This window comes from Nicotiana sylvestris, chromosome 1, assembly GCF_000393655.2.
Source record: "Nicotiana sylvestris chromosome 1, ASM39365v2, whole genome shotgun sequence".
NCBI classification, from domain to species: domain Eukaryota; kingdom Viridiplantae; phylum Streptophyta; class Magnoliopsida; order Solanales; family Solanaceae; genus Nicotiana; species Nicotiana sylvestris.
In genome coordinates, this window is record NC_091057.1 from 70,313,336 (window position 1) to 70,334,310 (window position 20,975).

Genomic DNA, 20,975 nt, shown 5'->3' on the forward strand with positions numbered 1-20,975 from the left:
TTAATAAGATAAAACCTCTTGTAACATTAAAAACTATTTCTGCTAATACTCCTGAAGTAAGTAGAATAATGGGAAATCCTAGACATCCTAATAAGAAAAATTATTATGGGAGACCAACATTCCCAGATGTTCAATTTGAAGAAGACATCTATCTATCCTACTCCAGTCATGATGGAACTGGAATTTCTGAATGGAATATTGATGGCCTAGCAGAAGGCCAAATCTACAAAAAACTCCACGAAATAGGAATTGCGGTAACAGCCTATAAAATGAAAAATGAGTCAGATAAAAACGCTGCAACTCTAGTAGTATCAGGATTTACCGGTTCCTTAAAAAATTGGTCCGTAATGGATGGTCAGATCTTTGTCTCGAAAAGTCATTTGTTCTTTGCTTTTCTGAAGAGGCAATTGTCTTTTGCTTTTCCTGAAGGGCAGATGTCGCTTTCTCGAAAGGTCATTTGTTTTTTGCCTTTCTGAAGGGGCAACTGTCTTTTGCTTTTTCTGAAGGGGCAAGATACTATTTATCGATTAGACTGAGTATAGGCTAGGGCTATCTTCCCGTCTAATTCTTCCATGTCTCTGTTTTGTCTGCTTTCTGCAGAGGATGAATTTGAGATTGTGTCTATCATTGCCTGTATTTGAGTTGGATCTGTTGATTCTATGCTTGCAAGCATGCTGAGTAGTTTCTTTTTTAACTCATTTTTTGAGTTACCTGATTCCGTTGTTGAGTTTGTCTGAGCCGGTCTGGATTTCCTAGTTTCTTTAACTTCCGGAATCCATCCTTTTATTTTGGGTATCTTTACCAAATATTTGATTTTGTCAATCTGTTCTACTTCGAATGACCAATTAATTATAAAAGAGATTCGTTTCGCAAAATAATATTTGCATAATTTTATATGGTCAGGAAGGGTAGAGATTTCTTGTTCTAGTAGGAATCTCTCATAGTACTTGTGGAAGCTACGGGGCATCGTTTGCTCTGTTCCTCCAAAGATTTTCCACCAGTCGTAGAACCACCTGGGTAATATAGATCTCTGGGCTTGCTCACTGTATTTAACGAACCAAGTATGGGTCTTTGGTCGTAGGTAGAGAAAGTTAAACCAGGCATCTATGTAATCTCTGTAATTATAGGTTTGGGGCCTATACTGGACTGATAAAGCTATAGGGGTGTGCAAATGATCCATATTCCATTCAAATGGGCTTAAAATTTTGTTGATGGTTATTTTTGAAATCCTAATACTAGTAGGATCTCTTTCATCATAGAGAGTGTGTTCGAAAGTAACAGACTTAGTATCTGTAAGAATTAATTCGTAGTATCTTCTTGTTTTTAGGGGATCACATGTATCAACATAATTTCTGTCCGTGTAACAGGGACGAATTAGGTCTGCTAGGTCAAGGTTTTCATAGCCTTTGTCTAGGGCTAAGACTTTAACTGGTTCTTTTGCAATTAACTCAAACGTTTCCTTCTCTGAGGAAACCGGTCTTTTATCTTCCGCTTTTGAGGGTGTGTGAGGATTAACTGCTTGGGCGAAGGTTTCAGGAACCTTCATTTCGTAATCAGCACTTGTCAAGGTTTTTACCGCCTGGCTGGTGGAGGCTTTTGAGGAAGCCTGTTGAAATGGACATGTTCTTTGTGGGATAGATCCAATAACTGTCATGGCAGAGGTTTTATCAGTAGTGGGTACTCTCGGAGGGGTAACCATTATATCTAGTAGTGATCTCACGGGTGGTCTCACTGGTGGTAGTAACATTGGTCTCACTGGTAATTGTGGGTATTCTGCAAGAACAGAATACTTATTCTCCCTTTTCGGAGAGGCCCTGAAGGGACCTTTTTGTGGTCTCATTTTTTCCCTGTAAGAATTCTCTGGTTAGAAAATCAGGCAAAGAGTTTTGTTCCCCTTTTATAAATTCAATTTCAAAGTCAAAACTAGATAGTAAAGCTTGCCATCTGGCAAAAATTTGTTTTGAAATAAGGTTTTTAACATCCTTTTGTAAAATCTCTTTAGCTGACTTACAATCAACTCTTAATAAAAATTCTTTGTTTATTAAATCGTCTTGAAACTTTGTAATACATAGTACTATAGACAAAATTTCTTTTTTGACTGTACTATAATTCTTTTGAGCCGGATTCCAGATACCAGAAGTGAAATGAACTAACTGCTCGGGAGATTCTGAAGAAATTCGTTGTTTTAGAATACCACCGTACCCTTCATCAGAAGCGTCGGTTTCGACTATCATAAATGCTTCAGGATTTGGAATCCCTAGACACAGGAGTTTTTGAACAATGGACTTGACTCTTTTGACTGTGTTTGTTTGTTCTAGACTCCAGGGGACTGGGTTTTTTCTAAGACGCTTGTAGAGGGGTTCACAGATTTTTCTAATGTTAGGAATAAAATCTGCTACGTAGTTAAGGCTTCCTAAGAACCTTTGTAATTGTGTTTTATCTGTGATTTCGTTGGGAAACTTAGAGGAGAACTCAATGGCTCTACAGATTGGTTTATAAGTACCTTGATATAAGTCGTGCCCTAAGAATCTAATGGTTGTTTGGAATAACTTAATCTTCTTAGCACTGACTACTAAACCATTGTGTTTTATTATTTTAAAAAAATATTAAGGTGTTTAAAGTGAGAATCTATGTCCTCTGAGAATACTAATACATCGTCAATATAAACTATTGACATGTTACTATAAGGGTTAAATATGTTATTCATCACATTTTGGAATTCTGATGGGGCATTTTTTAACCCAAAAGGCATTACGTTCCATTCATATTGTCCAAATGGGACATTAAAGGCCGTTTTATATTTATCTTCTTCAGCAATTTGAATTTGCCAAAATCCTGATTTCATATCGAATTTGCTATAAATATTAGCTTTATAAGTTCTTTTTAATAAATCTCTTTTATTAGGTATCGGGTACCTAATCCATTGTAATACCTTATTTAAAGGTTTATAGTTAATTACTAACCTAGGAGCTCCTCTTTCCTTTTCTGCGTTGTTGTTAACGTAGAAAGCTGCACAGCTCCAAGGGGATTTAGAAGGCCTAATAATCTTCTTTTGGAGAAGATCACCTATTTCTGTTTTACAGACTTCCATTAAGTTATAATTCATCTGAATAGGTCTTGCCTTAGTAGGTATATTTTGTTCATTAAATTCTTTTATGTAAGGTAGGTGGATTATGTGCCTTTTTCTTTCCCAAAAGGCTGTAGGTAAATCGGAACAAACTTCTAGCTCGAGTTTTTGCTGAAATAGTTTAATCTTATCTTCTACTCCGGGGGTTATCTTGACAATTTGGGTATGCTAAAAACCTGTATTAGCTGGTACACCTGTCAATATTAATATGAATAATTCAGAAAGAAATAACACGCTAAATAGTGTTAATATTTCGGCAGTAGCAGATATTGCCAAAATAGAAAATGATTTACAAAATTGGAGTATTCCTAGAGAATCCTTTAGCACTATATATCATACAGGCAAGTTTGATTTTATTAAAAGTTATAATATCAAAACTTGTGAATCAACAATCGCTATTAATAACTCAATCGATGAAGAATTAATTGAAGAACTTGATAGGAAAATAAAAGGAGTAGATTTTAACAAAACTGTTCCTAAAGTAATCTATCAAAAGGGTCCTTTTATTCATAAAAGTTCATCCGCAGAAACAATAGATAGGCTTGGAACTCTTAAAGAAGAAAGTAACTTCGAAATAGATTGGAAAAGTCTAAATGCTCAGTGGAAACACCCTGATAACAACATTAAAAGAAAATGGTATGTAAATGCCTATTCTTTAGATCAACGAAAGTCTTTCAAGAACAATTGGATTAAAGATCTAAAAAGACTTAAATGTGATATAGAATTCTTTAGATGGTTTGAATTAACAGGGCAGATTCCAAATCAAAAAGAATCTTTACAAATGATTATTAACAAATGGTATACTAAAAATAAAGGTACAATAGAAGCCACTATTCCGCCTTTAGATGAAATAGTGATACCAGTTCAAACTGAGGTCATAACAGCTTCCCCCTTCAAAAGAGAAAGCATTCACCTCGATAAAGAACCAATAAATAAAGATTTGAACAAAATAATTGTCCAAAATAATTATACGAACAATCTTTTACATGTTGTAGCTAATCAATTAAAAGACACTAACAGATTAGGAATCCCAACAAAATCAACAGTAGCACCTACTATAGAAACACACCCTACTATCAAAATCCCTGAATTTTCAAAAGAAAAGTTCCCGCAATTAAAAGACAAATTTGATTTTACAAATGAACATCTAGCAGAACAACTTAAAACAAAACTGAGTATATCAAAAATCCATACAGAACAAACTAGTAATAATATAGATAAAACTATAGAACTGCATAAATTACAAAACCAATTAACTTCATTAAATAAAACATATGAAGCAATACTAAAGGATGAATCCATCCCGGATAGAGAATCAAAGTTAAAAATAATAGAGAAAGCTTCTAACGAATGCTCAGACTCTATTAATAAGATAAAACCTCTTGTAACATTAAAAACTATTTCTGCTAATACTCCTGAAGTAAGTAGAATAATGGGAAATCCTAGACATCCTAATAAGAAAAATTATTATGGGAGACCAACATTCCCAGATGTTCAATTTGAAGAAGACATCTATCTATCCTACTCCAGTCATGATGGAACTGGAATTTCTGAATGGAATATTGATGGCCTAGCAGAAGGCCAAATCTACAAAAAACTCCACGAAATAGGAATTGCGGTAACAGCCTATAAAATGAAAAATGCGTCAGATAAAAACGCTGCAACTCTAGTAGTATCAGGATTTACCGGTTCCTTAAAAAATTGGTGGGATAATTACCTTTCAGAAGACGACAAAAATCAAATTCTTAATGCTACGACCATAGCAACTATAATAAAAACTGAAAATAATAATCAAACAACTGAACTGGTAGCTAAAGAAGATGCCACAGCAACATTAATCTACTGTATAGCCAAACATTTTATCGGTGAACCAAAACTATTCCAAGATAGAAGTCTTGAACTTCTTAATAATCTTAGCTGCCCAAAATTAACAGATTTTAGGTGGTATAAAGATATGTTTATAGAAAAGGTATTGGTCAGAGAAGACTGTAATAAACCTTTCTGGAAAGAAAGATTCATTAGTGGATTACCCAGGCTGTTTGCCGAAAAGGTAAGAAATAAGATTAAAAATAGATTTAATGGCTCAATCCCATATGATAACCTAACGTATGGAGATTTAATAAGCTTTATAAATGTCACAGGTTTAGAACTATGTACAGACCTAAAGCTAAAAAGCCTTATTAAAAAGGACAGGCTACAATCCAAAGCTGAACTTGGTAGTTTTTGCCAGGACTTCGGTTACAAAACAATTGCAGCTCCTTCAAAAAAGAGTATCAAAGAAAAACAAACATAAATCTTCTGATAAACCTAGAAGACGCCATAAGCGTAAAGAAAAGAAAGAGGGCGAAACCTCTAAGAAGAAAAGGTTTAAAAGGAAGAAAAATTATGGTGATAAATGCTGGTCTTGTGGAAAAACAGGGCATAGAGCCAGTGACTGTAAGGTCACAAAAAAGAAAAGAAATAAAGTAAATTCTTTAGAACATGATGAAAATACTAAAGAAAAACTTTACGCTATTCTAGAAGATAATGACAACAGTTCATCGTCTTCATCATCTTCACCCACTGACAGTTATTCGGATAGTGACAATGAACTTATCAATGTCGCATATGATTCAGACAGTAGCAGCTCAATAGAAAACAATTGTAGCTGTACTGGCGCAATTTGCGTGTGTAGCCAAAACTCACTTAGAGTAATATCAGAAGACTCCAAAGAGGTCTTATTCGACATCATCGAACACATTGATGACAATGACTTAAAGAAAAAGTATCTAATTGAATTAAAAAATATTATGGTTAAACAAAAGGGAAATCGACCACAGATAGAACCTTTTGATATGAAGAAAGTAATGGATAGATTCTCCGTTAAAACAGAAGAACCCACTACAGTCCAACATCTTCAAACTGAACTTAAATCAGTAAAAGAAGAATTAAAAGATATTAAGCTTAGACTTAATAAAATCGAAATGGAAAATATTACTGATAAAATATTATCCCAAGTAAATAAGGGGAAAACGATTAATCAAGAATTCCTCAACGAAGAAGAAGATGGTAATGATTCTGACAATACTTCAAAATTAAATGATTCAATTATAGAAGAATCGAAAGATGATTCAGCAGCCCTAGTCAAACTTACTAAAGTAAAGGCTAAAAGTTATCATCTCCCCATAACCTTAAAAGTGCAAGATATGACTTTTAACAAATTAGCATTATTAGATTCAGGTGCAGATAAGAACTGCATAATGGAAGGAATAATACCATTAAAGTATTTAGAGAAAACTACACAAAGATTATACTCTGCAACAGGAGAATTATTAAAGATAAATTACAAATTATCTAAAGCACATATATGTAATGACGGAATATGTTTTATTAATGATTTTATAATAACTAGAGATATAAACGAAGAAATAATTCTTGGTATTCCTTTCCTGACTCAAATAAAACCTCATTACGACGACTTACGTGCCCTCTGCACTAATGTATTAGGAAAAGAAATACGATTTCCTTACCTAAATCCAATCTCTAAAGAAGAAAGTGATTACATTAAATCACAAATAATTTTTAAAATAAACCTATTATCTCAACAAGTGAATTATTTAAAAAATGATATTAAAGTTCGCAAAATTGAACAAACTTTAGAACTAAGATAACTTAAATAGGATAAACAGTAAACAATATATTGCTAAGAATAGTACAAAACTATTAAGAGAAATAGTACTGAAAAGGATAACAGAAAAGAAACCTTAAGGACAATACCCCTCTCTTTAACTTCAAAAGAAACCTTTAATCTCATATGAAACACAGAACCTTTAGCATCATAGAATCTTATAATAAATTAAGGTGGAAATTCTTGAAGCACCTTCGAGATACGAATAAAAGAATTAGTAATTCCCGACTCAACATTAGATCAACAAGATCTATCATTATACTTTAACTGTTATCCAAATTATTCGGTTGACATAAATGACCAGAATATTTTAGATACTTTGACTCTTAATATTAAAACAAAAAATATGAATAGTAAAATTAATACAAGAGAGATAGCTGTAATATACCGAGTATATTATAGGCTAATGAAAACCACTTTAGCCCCGAAGGCTAAAATTGAAAGCAATAAGGGAGTTACAATGCTCATGGAAGCAAACCAAGAGCATAGTAATACCTTCGTCCCTAGAATGATTCGATGGGATGAAATATTATCCAAAGATGAATGGCGTTTTGAAGCCATAACTCAACCTAAATACGAACTAGAAAGTTCACACATCGAACAAGTAATTCAACACCCAACTGGGGCAGTAGACTTAAAATTTTTAAGGTCTAACTCAATAAGCGATGCTTCTTCCAGTAAAAGAATGTCCTTCAGTGGACCTTCTTCTAAACCCCCGGAGGAAAGATATAAAAGCGATAAAAGCGATGAAGAATTAATTGAAGAACTTGATAGGAAAATAAAAGGAGTAGATTTTAACAAAACTGTTCCTAAAGTAATCTATCAAAAGGGTCCTTTTATTCATAAAAGTTCATCCGCAGAAACAATAGATAGGCTTGGAACTCTTAAAGAAGAAAGTAACTTCGAAATAGATTGGAAAAGTCTAAATGCTCAGTGGAAACACCCTGATAACAACATTAAAAGAAAATGGTATGTAAATGCCTATTCTTTAGATCAACGAAAGTCTTTCAAGAACAATTGGATTAAAGATCTAAAAAGACTTAAATGTGATATAGAATTCTTTAGATGGTTTGAATTAACAGGGCAGATTCCAAATCAAAAAGAATCTTTACAAATGATTATTAACAAATGGTATACTAAAAATAAAGGTACAATAGAAGCCACTATTCCGCCTTTAGATGAAATAGTGATACCAGTTCAAACTGAGGTCATAACAGCTTCCCCCTTCAAAAGAGAAAGCATTCACCTCGATAAAGAACCAATAAATAAAGATTTGAACAAAATAATTGTCCAAAATAATTATACGAACAATCTTTTACATGTTGTAGCTAATCAATTAAAAGACACTAACAGATTAGGAATCCCAACAAAATCAACAGTAGCACCTACTATAGAAACACACCCTACTATCAAAATCCCTGAATTTTCAAAAGAAAAGTTCCCGCAATTAAAAGACAAATTTGATTTTACAAATGAACTTCTAGCAGAACAACTTAAAACAAAACTGAGTATATCAAAAATCCATACAGAACAAACTAGTAATAATATAGATAAAACTATAGAACTGCATAAATTACAAAACCAATTAACTTCATTAAATAAAACATATGAAGCAATACTAAAGGATGAATCCATCCCGGATAGAGAATCAAAGTTAAAAATAATAGAGAAAGCTTCTAACGAATGCTCAGACTCTATTAATAAGATAAAACCTCTTGTAACATTAAAAACTATTTCTGCTAATACTCCTGAAGTAAGTAGAATAATGGGAAATCCTAGACATCCTAATAAGAAAAATTATTATGGGAGACCAACATTCCCAGATGTTCAATTTGAAGAAGACATCTATCTATCCTACTCCAGTCATGATGGAACTGGAATTTCTGAATGGAATATTGATGGCCTAGCAGAAGGCCAAATCTACAAAAAACTCCACGAAATAGGAATTGCGGTAACAGCCTATAAAATGAAAAATGCGTCAGATAAAAACGCTGCAACTCTAGTAGTATCAGGATTTACCGGTTCCTTAAAAAATTGGTGGGATAATTACCTTTCAGAAGACGACAAAAATCAAATTCTTAATGCTACGACCATAGCAACTATAATAAAAACTGAAAATAATAATCAAACAACTGAACTGGTAGCTAAAGAAGATGCCACAGCAACATTAATCTACTGTATAGCCAAACATTTTATCGGTGAACCAAAACTATTCCAAGATAGAAGTCTTGAACTTCTTAATAATCTTAGCTGCCCAAAATTAACAGATTTTAGGTGGTATAAAGATATGTTTATAGAAAAGGTATTGGTCAGAGAAGACTGTAATAAACCTTTCTGGAAAGAAAGATTCATTAGTGGATTACCCAGGCTTGTTTGCCGAAAAGGTAAGAAATAAGATTAAAAATAGATTTAATGGCTCAATTCCATATGATAACCTAACGTATGGAGATCTAATAAGCTTTATAAATGTCACAGGTTTAGAACTATGTACAGACCTAAAGCTAAAAAGCCTTATTAAAAAGGACAGGCTACAATCCAAAGCTGAACTTGGTAGTTTTTGCCAGGACTTCGGTTACAAAACAATTGCAGCTCCTTCAAAAAGAGTATCAAAGAAAAACAAACATAAATCTTCTGATAAACCTAGAAGACGCCATAAGCGTAAAGAAAAGAAAGAGGGCGAAACCTCTAAGAATAAAAGGTTTAAAAGGAAGAAAAATTATGGTGATAAATGCTGGTCTTGTGGAAAAACAGGGCATAGAGCCAGTGACTGTAAGGTCACAAAAAAGAAAATAAATAAAGTAAATTCTTTAGAACTTGATGAAAATACTAAAGAAAAACTTTACGCTATTCTAGAAGATAATGACAACAGTTCATCGTCTTCATCATCTTCACCCACTGACAGTTATTCGGATAGTGACAATGAACTTATCAATGTCGCATATGATTCAGACAGTAGCAGCTCAATAGAAAACAATTGTAGCTGTACTGGCGCAATTTGCGTGTGTAGCCAAAACTCACTTAGAGTAATATCAGAAGACTCCAAAGAGGTCTTATTCGACATCATCGAACACATTGATGACAATGACTTAAAGAAAAAGTATCTAATTGAATTAAAAAATATTATGGTTAAACAAAAGGGAAATCGACCACAGATAGAACCTTTTGATATGAAGAAAGTAATGGATAGATTCTCCGTTAAAACAGAAGAACCCACTACAGTCCAACATCTTCAAACTGAACTTAAATCAGTAAAAGAAGAATTAAAAGATATTAAGCTTAGACTTAATAAAATCGAAATGGAAAATATTACTGATAAAATATTATCCCAAGTAAATAAGGGGAAAACGATTAATCAAGAATTCCTCAACGAATAAGAAGATGGTAATGATTCTGACAATACTTCAAAATTAAATGATTCAATTATAGAAGAATCGAAAGATGATTCAGCAGCCCTAGTCAAACTTACTAAAGTAAAGGCTAAAAGTTATCATCTCCCCATAACCTTAAAAGTGCAAGATATGACTTTTAACAAATTAGCATTATTAGATTCAGGTGCAGATAAGAACTGCATAATGGAAGGAATAATACCATTAAAGTATTTAGAGAAAACTACACAAAGATTATACTCTGCAACAGGAGAATTATTAAAGATAAATTACAAATTATCTAAAGCACATATCTGTAATGACGGAATATGTTTTATTAATGATTTTATAATAACTAGAGATATAAACGAAGAAATAATTCTTGGTATTCCTTTCCTGACTCAAATAAAACCTCATTACGACGACTTAAGTGCCCTCTGCACTAATGTATTAGGAAAAGAAATACGATTTCCTTACCTAAATCCAATCTCTAAAGAAGAAAGTGATTACATTAAATCACAAACAATTTTTAAAATAAACCTATTATCTCAACAAGTGAATTATTTAAAAAATGATATTAAAGTTCGCAAAATTGAACAAACTTTAAAAACCCCCGGAGTAGAAGATAAGATTAAACTATTTCAGCAAAAACTCGAGCTAGAAGTTTGTTCCGATTTACCTACAGCCTTTTGGGAAAGAAAAAGGCACATAATCCACCTACCTTACATAAAAGAATTTAATGAACAAAATATACCTACTAAGGCAAGACCTATTCAGATGAATCATGACTTAATGGAAGTCTGTAAAACAGAAATAGGTGATCTTCTCCAAAAGAAGATTATTAGGCCTTCTAAATCCCCTTGGAGCTGTGCAGCTTTCTACGTTAACAACAACGCAGAAAAGGAAAGAGGAGCTCCTAGGTTAGTAATTAACTATAAACCTTTAAATAAGGTATTACAATGGATTAGGTACCCGATACCTAATAAAAGAGATTTATTAAAAAGAACTTATAAAGCTAATATTTATAGCAAATTCGATATGAAATCAGGATTTTGGCAAATTCAAATTGCTGAAGAAGATAAATATAAAACGGCCTTTAATGTCCCATTTGGACAATATGAATGGAACGTAATGCCTTTTGGGTTAAAAAATGCCCCATCAGAATTCCAAAATGTGATGAATAACATATTTAACACTTATAGTAACATGTCAATAGTTTATATTGACGATGTATTAGTATTCTCAGAGGACATAGATTCTCACTTTAAACACCTTAATATTTTTTTTAAAATAATAAAACACAATGGTTTAGTAGTCAGTGCTAAGAAGATTAAGTTATTCCAAACAACCATTAGATTCTTAGGGCACGACTTATATCAAGGTACTTATAAACCAATCTGTAGAGCCATTGAGTTCTCCTCTAAGTTTCCCAACGAAATCACAGATAAAACACAATTACAAAGGTTCTTAGGAAGCCTTAACTACGTAGCAGATTTTATTCCTAACATTAGAAAAATCTGTGAACCCCTCTACAAGCGTCTTAGAAAAAACCCAGTCCCCTGGAGTCTAGAACAAACAAACACAGTCAAAAGAGTCAAGTCCATTGTTCAAAAACTCCCGTGTCTAGGGATTCCAAATCCTGAAGCATTTATGATAGTCGAAACCGACGCTTCTGATGAAGGGTACGGTGGTATTCTAAAACAACGAATTTCTTCAGAATCTCCCGAGCAGTTAGTTCGTTTCACTTCTGGTATCTGGAATCCGGCTCAAAAGAATTATAGTACAGTCAAAAAAGAAATTTTGTCTATAGTACTATGTATTACAAAGTTTCAAGACGATTTAATAAACAAAGAATTTTTATTAAGAGTTGATTGTAAGTCAGCTAAAGAGATTTTACAAAAGGATGTTAAAAACCTTATTTCAAAACAAATTTTTGCCAGATGGCAAGCTTTACTATCTAGTTTTGACTTTGAAATTGAATTTATAAAAGGGGAACAAAACTCTTTGCCTGATTTTCTAACCAGAGAATTCTTACAGGGAAAAAATGAGACCACAAAAAGGTCCCTTCAGGGCCTCTCCGAAAAGGGAGAATAAGTATTCTGTTCTTGCAGAATACCCACAATTACCAGTGAGACCAATGTTACTACCACCAGTGAGACCACCCGTGAGATCACTACTAGATATAATGGTTACCCCTCCGAGAGTACCCACTACTGATAAAACCTCTGCCATGACAGTTCTTGGATCTATCCCACAAAGAACAGGTCCATTTCAACAGGCTTCCTCAAAAGCCTCCACCAGCCAGGCGGTAAAAACCTTGACAAGTGCTGATTACGAAATGAAGGTTCCTGAAACCTTCGCCCAAGCAGTTAATCCTCACACACCCTCAAAAGCGGAAGATAAAAGACCGGTTTCCTCAGAGAAGGAAACGTTTGAGTTAATTGCAAAAGAACCAGTTAAAGTCTTAGCCCTAGACAAAGGCTATGAAAACCTTGACCTAGCAGACCTAATTCGTCCCTGTTACACGGACAGAAATTATGTTGATACATGTGATCCCCTAAAAACAAGAAGATACTACGAATTAATTCTTACAGATACTAAGTCTGTTACTTTCGAACACACTCTCTATGATGAAAGAGATCCTACTAGTATTAGGATTTCAAAAATAACCATCAACAAAATTTTAAGCCCATTTGAATGGAATATGGATCATTTGCACACCCCTATAGCTTTATCAGTCCAGTATAGGCCCCAAACCTATAATTACAGAGATTACATAGATGCCTGGTTTAACTTTCTCTACCTACGACCAAAGACCCATACTTGGTTCGTTAAATACAGTGAGCAAGCCCAGAGATCTATATTACCCAGGTGGTTCTACGACTGGTGGAAAATCTTTGGAGGAACAGAGCAAACGATGCCCCGTAGCTTCCACAAGTACTATGAGAGATTCCTACTAGAACAAGAAATCTCTACCCTTCCTGACCATATAAAATTATGCAAATATTATTTTGCGAAACGAATCTCTTTTATAATTAATTGGTCATTCGAAGTAGAACAGATTGACAAAATCAAATATTTGGTAAAGATACCCAAAATAAAAGGATGGATTCCGGAAGTTAAAGAAACTAGGAAATCCAGACCGGCTCAGACAAACTCAACAACGGAATCAGGTAACTCAAAAAATGAGTTAAAAAAGAAACTACTCAGCATGCTTGCAAGCATAGAATCAACAGATCCAACTCAAATACAGGCAATGATAGACACAATCTCAAATTCATCCTCTGCAGAAAGCAGACAAAACGGAGACATGGAAGAATTAGACGGGAAGATAGCCCTAGCCTATACTCAGTCTAATCGATAAATAGTATCTTGCCCCTTCAGAAAAAGCAAAAGACAGTTGCCCCTTCAGAAAGGCAAAAAACAAATGACCTTTCGAGAAAGCGACATCTGCCCTTCAGGAAAAGCAAAAGACAATTGCCTCTTCAGAAAAGCAAAGAACAAATGACTTTTCGAGACAAAGATCTGACCATCCATTACGGACGATCAAGATTAACTCAACTATCTCTTAGAAGTCTATATAAAGTCTTCAAATGTAATATAGAGGGCAGACCGAAAATAGCCCTTCTCTTTTCATATATGTTTTCCCTTCCCTCTCTGTAAAGTTCCTCGTACTGCAGTTTTCAATGTTATAAATAAAAGTAAGTTTCTTAAACTTGTGTTTATTTCCTTTAAATTCCGCATATTTTTATCTGTACTTACGATCCTTCCACTTGGTATCAGAGCCATGTTAACTAAATCCATGAGAGGCTAAACTCTCAATTGTCTTTAAGGTTTTCATGTTATCTATCTCATGCTCTAGATCTTAATTGTTATATACTATTCATTCCAGTATATATTTATTGTTCAATCCTGTTATCTAGTGTGAAGTTCATAGTGTGAGGGTCTCTGAAAGAGAGTTAGCTGAACCTTATTAACTGCCGTCAGTTGCCGTCGTCGTTATAGGCCAGGAAGAGCCGCAGTTAGACAGGACACAACAGGACACAGTAAACACGTTCAGCTTCCAACCCCCAAGAAAACTTAGAACTAAGATAACTTAAATAGGATAAACAGTAAACAATATATTGCTAAGAATAGTACAAAACTATTAAGAGAAATAGTACTGAAAAGGATAACAGAAAAGAAACCTTAAGGACAATACCCCTCTCTTTAACTTCAAAAGAAACCTTTAATCTCATATGAAACACAGAACCTTTAGCATCATAGAATCTTATAATAAATTAAGGTGGAAATTCTTGAAGCACCTTCGAGATACGAATAAAAGAATTAGTAATTCCCGACTCAACATTAGATCAACAAGATCTATCATTAGAGAAAACAAAATAAAGAACGTAGCTTTATGGTTATTAAAAGATGAAATAGATTTTAATAAAAGAAATATCAACAGGTATCTTGAGCAAAGGCAAATGATAGTGAGCAATATACGAAGTATTAATCGATTCTATTAGCAGATGCTCTTCTCAATATTAAAATCTTAAATGAAGCAACAACCTTCTTTTCAATATATTAGAAATATAAATTATGAAAGATGGATACTTAATAAAGAATTAAGAAAGATAAACAGAAAAATAGAGTGTGCTAAACACAATCTAAGAGTTTGTAAAACCCTTGCTTCAAATAAGAATATTAGCAAACTACCTCTATTAAACATAGTAAAGGAAATTAATTATTATAACAACAATTTAAAGAATTGTAAATCACTAAAAAATACATATCTTGACAATTTGGGTATGCTAAAAACCTGTATTAGCTGGTACACCTGTCAATATTAATATGAATAATTCAGAAAGAAATAACACGCTAAATAGTGTTAATATTTCGGCAGTAGCAGATATTGCCAAAATAGAAAATGATTTACAAAATTGGAGTATTCCTAGAGAATCCTTTAGCACTATATATCATACAGGCAAGTTTGATTTTATTAAAAGTTATAATATCAAAACTTGTGAATCAACAATCGCTATTAATAACTCAATCGAAACCATTAAGTTATTAGCAGCACATGACATACAACAATATAGGAGAAAATATAATTTCCTACATATTGGACTAGTACAAGTAGCTGTCAAACCTTTATACAGATTAGGTTTAGACACACCCCTTTGTCTCTTGTTAAGAGATGACAGATTATTAAATTTTGACGATTCATTATTAGGAGTCCTACAAAGTAACCTAGCTCAAGGCCCGGTCTACTTTAACTGTTATCCAAAAGTTTAAGGATCGTAAACTGAGATGAATCAAAATCGTATATAGTTATATACTATTCATTGTTATAAATCTCTTGTATAATTTGCATACAAAGGGAGATAGCTTTTGACGATTCATTATTAGGAGTCCTACAAAGTAACCTAGCTCAAGGCCCGGTCTACTTTAACTGTTATCCAAATTATTCGGTTGACATAAATGACCAGAATATTTTAGATACTTTGACTCTTAATATTAAAACAAAAAATATGAATAGTAAAATTAATACAAGAGAGATAGCTGTAATATACCGAGTATATTATAGGCTAATGAAAACCACTTTAGCCCCGAAGGCTAAAATTGAAAGCAATAAGGGAGTTACAATGCTCATGGAAGCAAACCAAGAGCATAGTAATACCTTCGTCCCTAGAATGATTCGATGGGATGAAATATTATCCAAAGATGAATGGCGTTTTGAAGCCATAACTCAACCTAAATACGAACTAGAAAGTTCACACATCGAACAAGTAATTCAACACCCAACTGGGGCAGTAGACTTAAAATTTTTAAGGTCTAACTCAATAAGCGATGCTTCTTCCAGTTAAAGTAAATATTAGCTAGTTCGTTAAATACAGTGAGCAAGAGAGATTAAAACAACATTTCTTCGTTGATATTAAAACAAACTATCAAAATTATAGTTTAAGGGCCTTTGCCAACAAGAGAAGAGTTCGACCTCGATCGAATGACGACGGGTTAATATTTTGACAAGTTCAAAATAACACCCTTTAAGATCAAGGGCCTTCGCCTAAAGGAGAGGAGTTCGACCTCGATCGAACGATGACGGGTTACTATTTTGATAAGTTCGAAATAACACCCTTTAAGGCCAAGGTCCTTTTCCAAAAAGAGAAGAGTTCGACCTCGATCGAATTACAATGGGCTACTATTTCGATAAGTTCGAAATTACACCCTTTAAGGCCAAGGGCCTTTGCCAACAAGAGTAGAGTTTGACATCAATCGAACGACAACGGGTTACTATTTCGATAAGTTCAAAATAACAACCTTTAAGGCCAAGGGCCTTCGCCAACAATAGTAAAGTTCGACCTCGATCGAACGACGACGGGTTACTATTTCGATAAGTTCGAAATTACACCTTTTGAGGACAAGAAATTTCGCCAACAAGAAAATAGTTCAACCTCGATTGAACGAGGACGGGTTACTATTTCGATAAGTTCAAAATAACACCCTTTAAGGTCAAGGGCCTTCGCCAAAAGGAGAGGAGTTCGACCTTGATCGAACGACGACGGGTCACTATTTTGATAAGTTCGAAATAACACCCTTTAAGGCCAAGGTCCTTTGCCAAAAAGAGAAGAGTTCGACCTCGATCGAATGACAATGGGTTACTATTTCGATAAGTTCGAAATTACACCCTTTAAGGCCAAGGGCCTTTGCCAACAAGAGTAGAGTTCGACCTCGATCGAACGACAACGAGTTACTATTTCGATAAGTTCAAAATAACAACCTTTAAGTCCAAGGGTCTTCGCCAACAAGAGTAAAGTTCGACCTCGATCGAACGACGACGGGTTACTATTTCGATAAGTTCGAAATTAAACCTTTTAAGGACAAGAGATTTCGCCAACAAGAAAATAGTTCGACCTCGATCGAATGAGGACAGGTTACTATTTCGATAAGTTCAAGATAACACCTTTTAAGGCCAAGTTCTTCGCCCAAAGGACAAGAGTTCGACCTCAATTGAATGAAGATGGTTTACTATTTTGATATGTTCGAAATAACACCCGTAAAGGCCAAGGGCCTTTGCCAACAAGAGAAGAGTTTGACCTAGATCGAACGACGACGGGTTAATATTTCGATAAGTTCGAAATAACACCATTTAAGTCCAAGGGCCTTCGCCAACAAGAGAAGAGTTCGACCTCGATCGAACGACGACGGGTTACTATTTTGATAAGTTTGAAATAACACCGATTAAGGCCAAAGGCCTTCCCCAACAAGAGTAGAGTTCGACCTCGATCGAACGACGACGGGTTAATATTTCGATAAGTTCGAAATAACACCATTTAAGTCCAAGGGCCTTCGCCAACAAGAGAAGAGTTCGACCTCGATCGAACGACGACGGGTTACTATTTTGATAAGTTTGAAATAACACCGATTAAGGCCAAAGGCCTTCCCCAACAAGAGTAGAGTTCGACCTCGATCGAACGACGACGGGTTACTATTTCTTTAAGTTCGAAATAACACCCTTTAAGGCCAAGGGCCTTCGCCAAAAAGAGAAGAGTTCGACCTCGATCAAACGTCGATGGGTTACTATTTCGATAAGTTCGAAATAACACCCTTTAAAAGGGCATTCTCCAAAAAGAGAAGAGTTCGACCTCGCTCGAAAGACGACAGGTTACTATTTTGACAAGTTCAAAATAACACCCTTTAAGGTCAAGGGCCTTCGCCAAAAGGAGAGGAGTTCGACCTCGATCGAACGACGACGTGTTACTATTTAGATATGTTCGAAATAACACCCTTTAAGGCCAAGGTCCTTTTCCAAAAAGAGAAGAGTTCGACCTAGATCGAATGAAAATGGGTTACTATTTCGATAAGTTCGAAATTACACCCTTTAAGGCCAAGGGCCTTTGCCAACAAGAGTAGAGTTCGACCTCGATCGAACGACAACGGGTTACTATTTCGATAAGTTCAAAATAACAACCTTTAAGGCCAAGGGCCTTCGCCAACAAGAGTAAAGTTCGACCTCGATCGAACGACGACGGGTTACTATTTCGATAAGTTCGAAATTACACCTTTTAAGGACAAGAGATTTCGCCAACAAGAAAATAGTTCGACCTCGATCGAATGAGGACGGGTTACTATTTCGATAAGTTCAAAATAACACCTTTTAAGGCCAAGGTCCTTCGCCAAAAGGACAAGAGTTCGACCTCAATCGAATGAAGACGGGTTACTATTTTGATATGTTCGAAATAACACCCGTTAAGGCCAAGGGCCTTCGCCAACAAGAGAAGAGTTCGACCTCGATCGAACGACGACGGGTTACTATTTCTTTAAGTTCGAAATAACACCTTTTAAGGCCAAGGGCCTTAGCCAAAAATAGATGAGTTCGACCTCGATCAAACGTCGATGGGTTACTATTTCGATAAGTTCGAAATAACACCCTTTAAATGGGCCTTCTCCAAAAAGAGAAGAGTTCGACCTCGATTGAAAGACGACGGGTTACTATTTTGATAAGTTCAAAATAACACCCTTTAAGGTCAAGGGCCTTCACCAAAAGGAGAGGAGTTCGACCTCGATCGAACGACGACGGGTCACTATTTTGATAAGTTCGAAATAACACCCTTTAAGGCCAAGGGCCTTTGCCAACAAGAGTAGAGTTTGACATCAATCGAACGACAACGGGTTACTATTTCGATAAGTTCAAAATAACAACCTTTAAGGCCAAGGGCCTTCGCCAACAAGAGTAAAGTTCGACCTCGATCGAACGACGACGGGTTACTATTTCGATAAGTTCGAAATTACACCTTTTAAGGACAAGAAATTTCGCCAACAAGAAAATAGTTCAACCTCTATTGAACGAGGACGGGTTACTATTTCGATAAGTTCAAGATAAAACCTTTTAAGGCCAAGTTCTTCGCCAAAAGGACAAGAGTTCGACCTCAATCGAATGAAGACGGTTTACTATTTTGATATGTTCGAAATAACACCCGTTAAGGCCAAGGGCCTTTGCCAACAAGAGAAGAGTTTGACCTAGATCGAACGACGACGGGTTAATATTTCGATAAGTTCGAAATAACACCATTTAAGTCCAAGGGCCTTCGCCAACAAGAGAAGAGTTCGACCTCGATCGAACGACGACGGGTTACTATTTTGATAAGTTTGAAATAACACCGATTAAGGCCAAAGGCCTTCCCCAACAAGAGTAGAGTTCGACCTCGATCGAACGACGACGGGTTACTATTTCTTTAAGTTCGAAATAACACCCTTTAAGGCCAAGGGCCTTCGCCAAAAAGAGAAGAGTTCGACCTCGATCAAACGTCGATGGGTTACTATTTCGATAAGTTCGCAATAACACCATTTAAAAGGGCCTTCTCCAAAAAGAGAAGAGTTCGACCTCGATCGAAAGACGACAGGTTACTATTTTGACAAGTTCAAAATAACACCCTTTAAGGTCAAGGGCCTTCGCCAAAAGGAGAGGAGTTCGACCTCGATCGAACGACGACGTGTTACTATTTAGATATGTTCGAAATAACACCCTTTAAGGCCAAGGTCCTTTGCCAAAAAGAGAAGAGTTCGACCTCGATCGAATGACAATGGGTTACTATTTCGATAAGTTCGAAATTACGCCCTTTAAGGCCAAGGGCCTTTGCCAACAAGAGTAGAGTTCGACCTCGATCGAACAACAACGGGTTACTATTTCGATAAGTTCAAAATAACAACCTTTAATGCTAAGGGCCTTCGCCAACAAGAGTAAAGTTCGACCTCGATCGAACGACGACGGGTTACTATTTCGATAAGTTCGAAATTACACCTTTTAAGGACAAGAGATTTCGCCAACAAGAAAATAGTTCAACCTCGATCGAATGAGGACGGGTTACTATTTCGATAAGTTCAAAATAACACCTTTTAAGGCCAAGGTCCTTCGCCAAAAGGACAAGAGTTCGACCTCAATCGAATGAAGACGGGTTACTATTTTGATATGTTCGAAATAACACCCGTTAAGGCCAAGGGCCTTCGCCAACAAGAGAAGAGTTCGACCTCGATCGAACGACGACGGGTTACTATTTCTATAAGTTCGAAATAACACCCTTTAAGGCCAAGGGCCTTAGCCAAAAATAGATGAGTTCGACCTCGATCAAACGTCGATGGGTTACTATTTCGATAAGTTCGAAATACCACCCTTTAAATGGGCCTTCTCCAAAAAGAGAAGAGTTCGACCTCGATTGAAAGACGACGGGTTACTATTTTGATAAGTTCAAAACAACACCCTTTAAGGTCAAGGGCCTTCGCCAAAAGGAGAGGAGTTCGACCTCGATCGAACGACGACGGGTCACTATTTTGATAAGTTCGAAATAACACCCTTTAAGGCCAAGGTCCTTTGCCAAAAAGAGAAGAGTTCGACCTCGATCGAATGACAATGGGTTACTATTTCGATAAGTTCGAAATTACACCCTTTAAGGCCAAGGGCCTTTGCCAACAAGAGTACAGTTCGACCTCGATCGAACGACAACGGGTTACTATTTCGATAAGTTCGAAATAACAACTTTAAGGCCAAGGGCCTTCGCCAACAAGAGTAAAGTTCGACCTCGATCGAACGACGACAGGTTACTATTTCGATAAGTTCGAAATTACACCTTTTAAGGACAAGAGATTTCGCCAACAAGAGAAGAATTCGTCCTCGATCGAACGAGGACGAGTTACTATTTCGATAAGTTCAAAATAACACCTTTTAAGGCCAAGGTCCTTCGCCAAAAGGACAAGAGTTTGACCTCAATCGAATGACGACGGGTTACTATTTTTATATGTTCGAAATAACACCCGTTAAGGAAAAGGGCCTTCGCCA

General features: G+C 35.5%; 1 protein-coding gene across 1 annotated transcript; it reads left to right on the forward strand.

Moving 5' to 3' along the window:
• Positions 1-3,335: 3,335 nt before the first annotated feature.
• On the forward strand, positions 3,336-10,168 carry LOC138871063 (uncharacterized). The gene is made up of 4 exons (XM_070148915.1): positions 3,336-5,177; positions 5,383-6,389; positions 7,197-9,178; positions 9,270-10,168. The coding sequence occupies exons 1-4, from the start codon at positions 3,336-3,338 to the stop codon at positions 10,166-10,168; spliced, it is 5,730 nt and encodes a 1,909-aa protein (XP_070005016.1).
• The last annotated feature ends 10,807 nt before the right edge of the window (positions 10,169-20,975 follow it).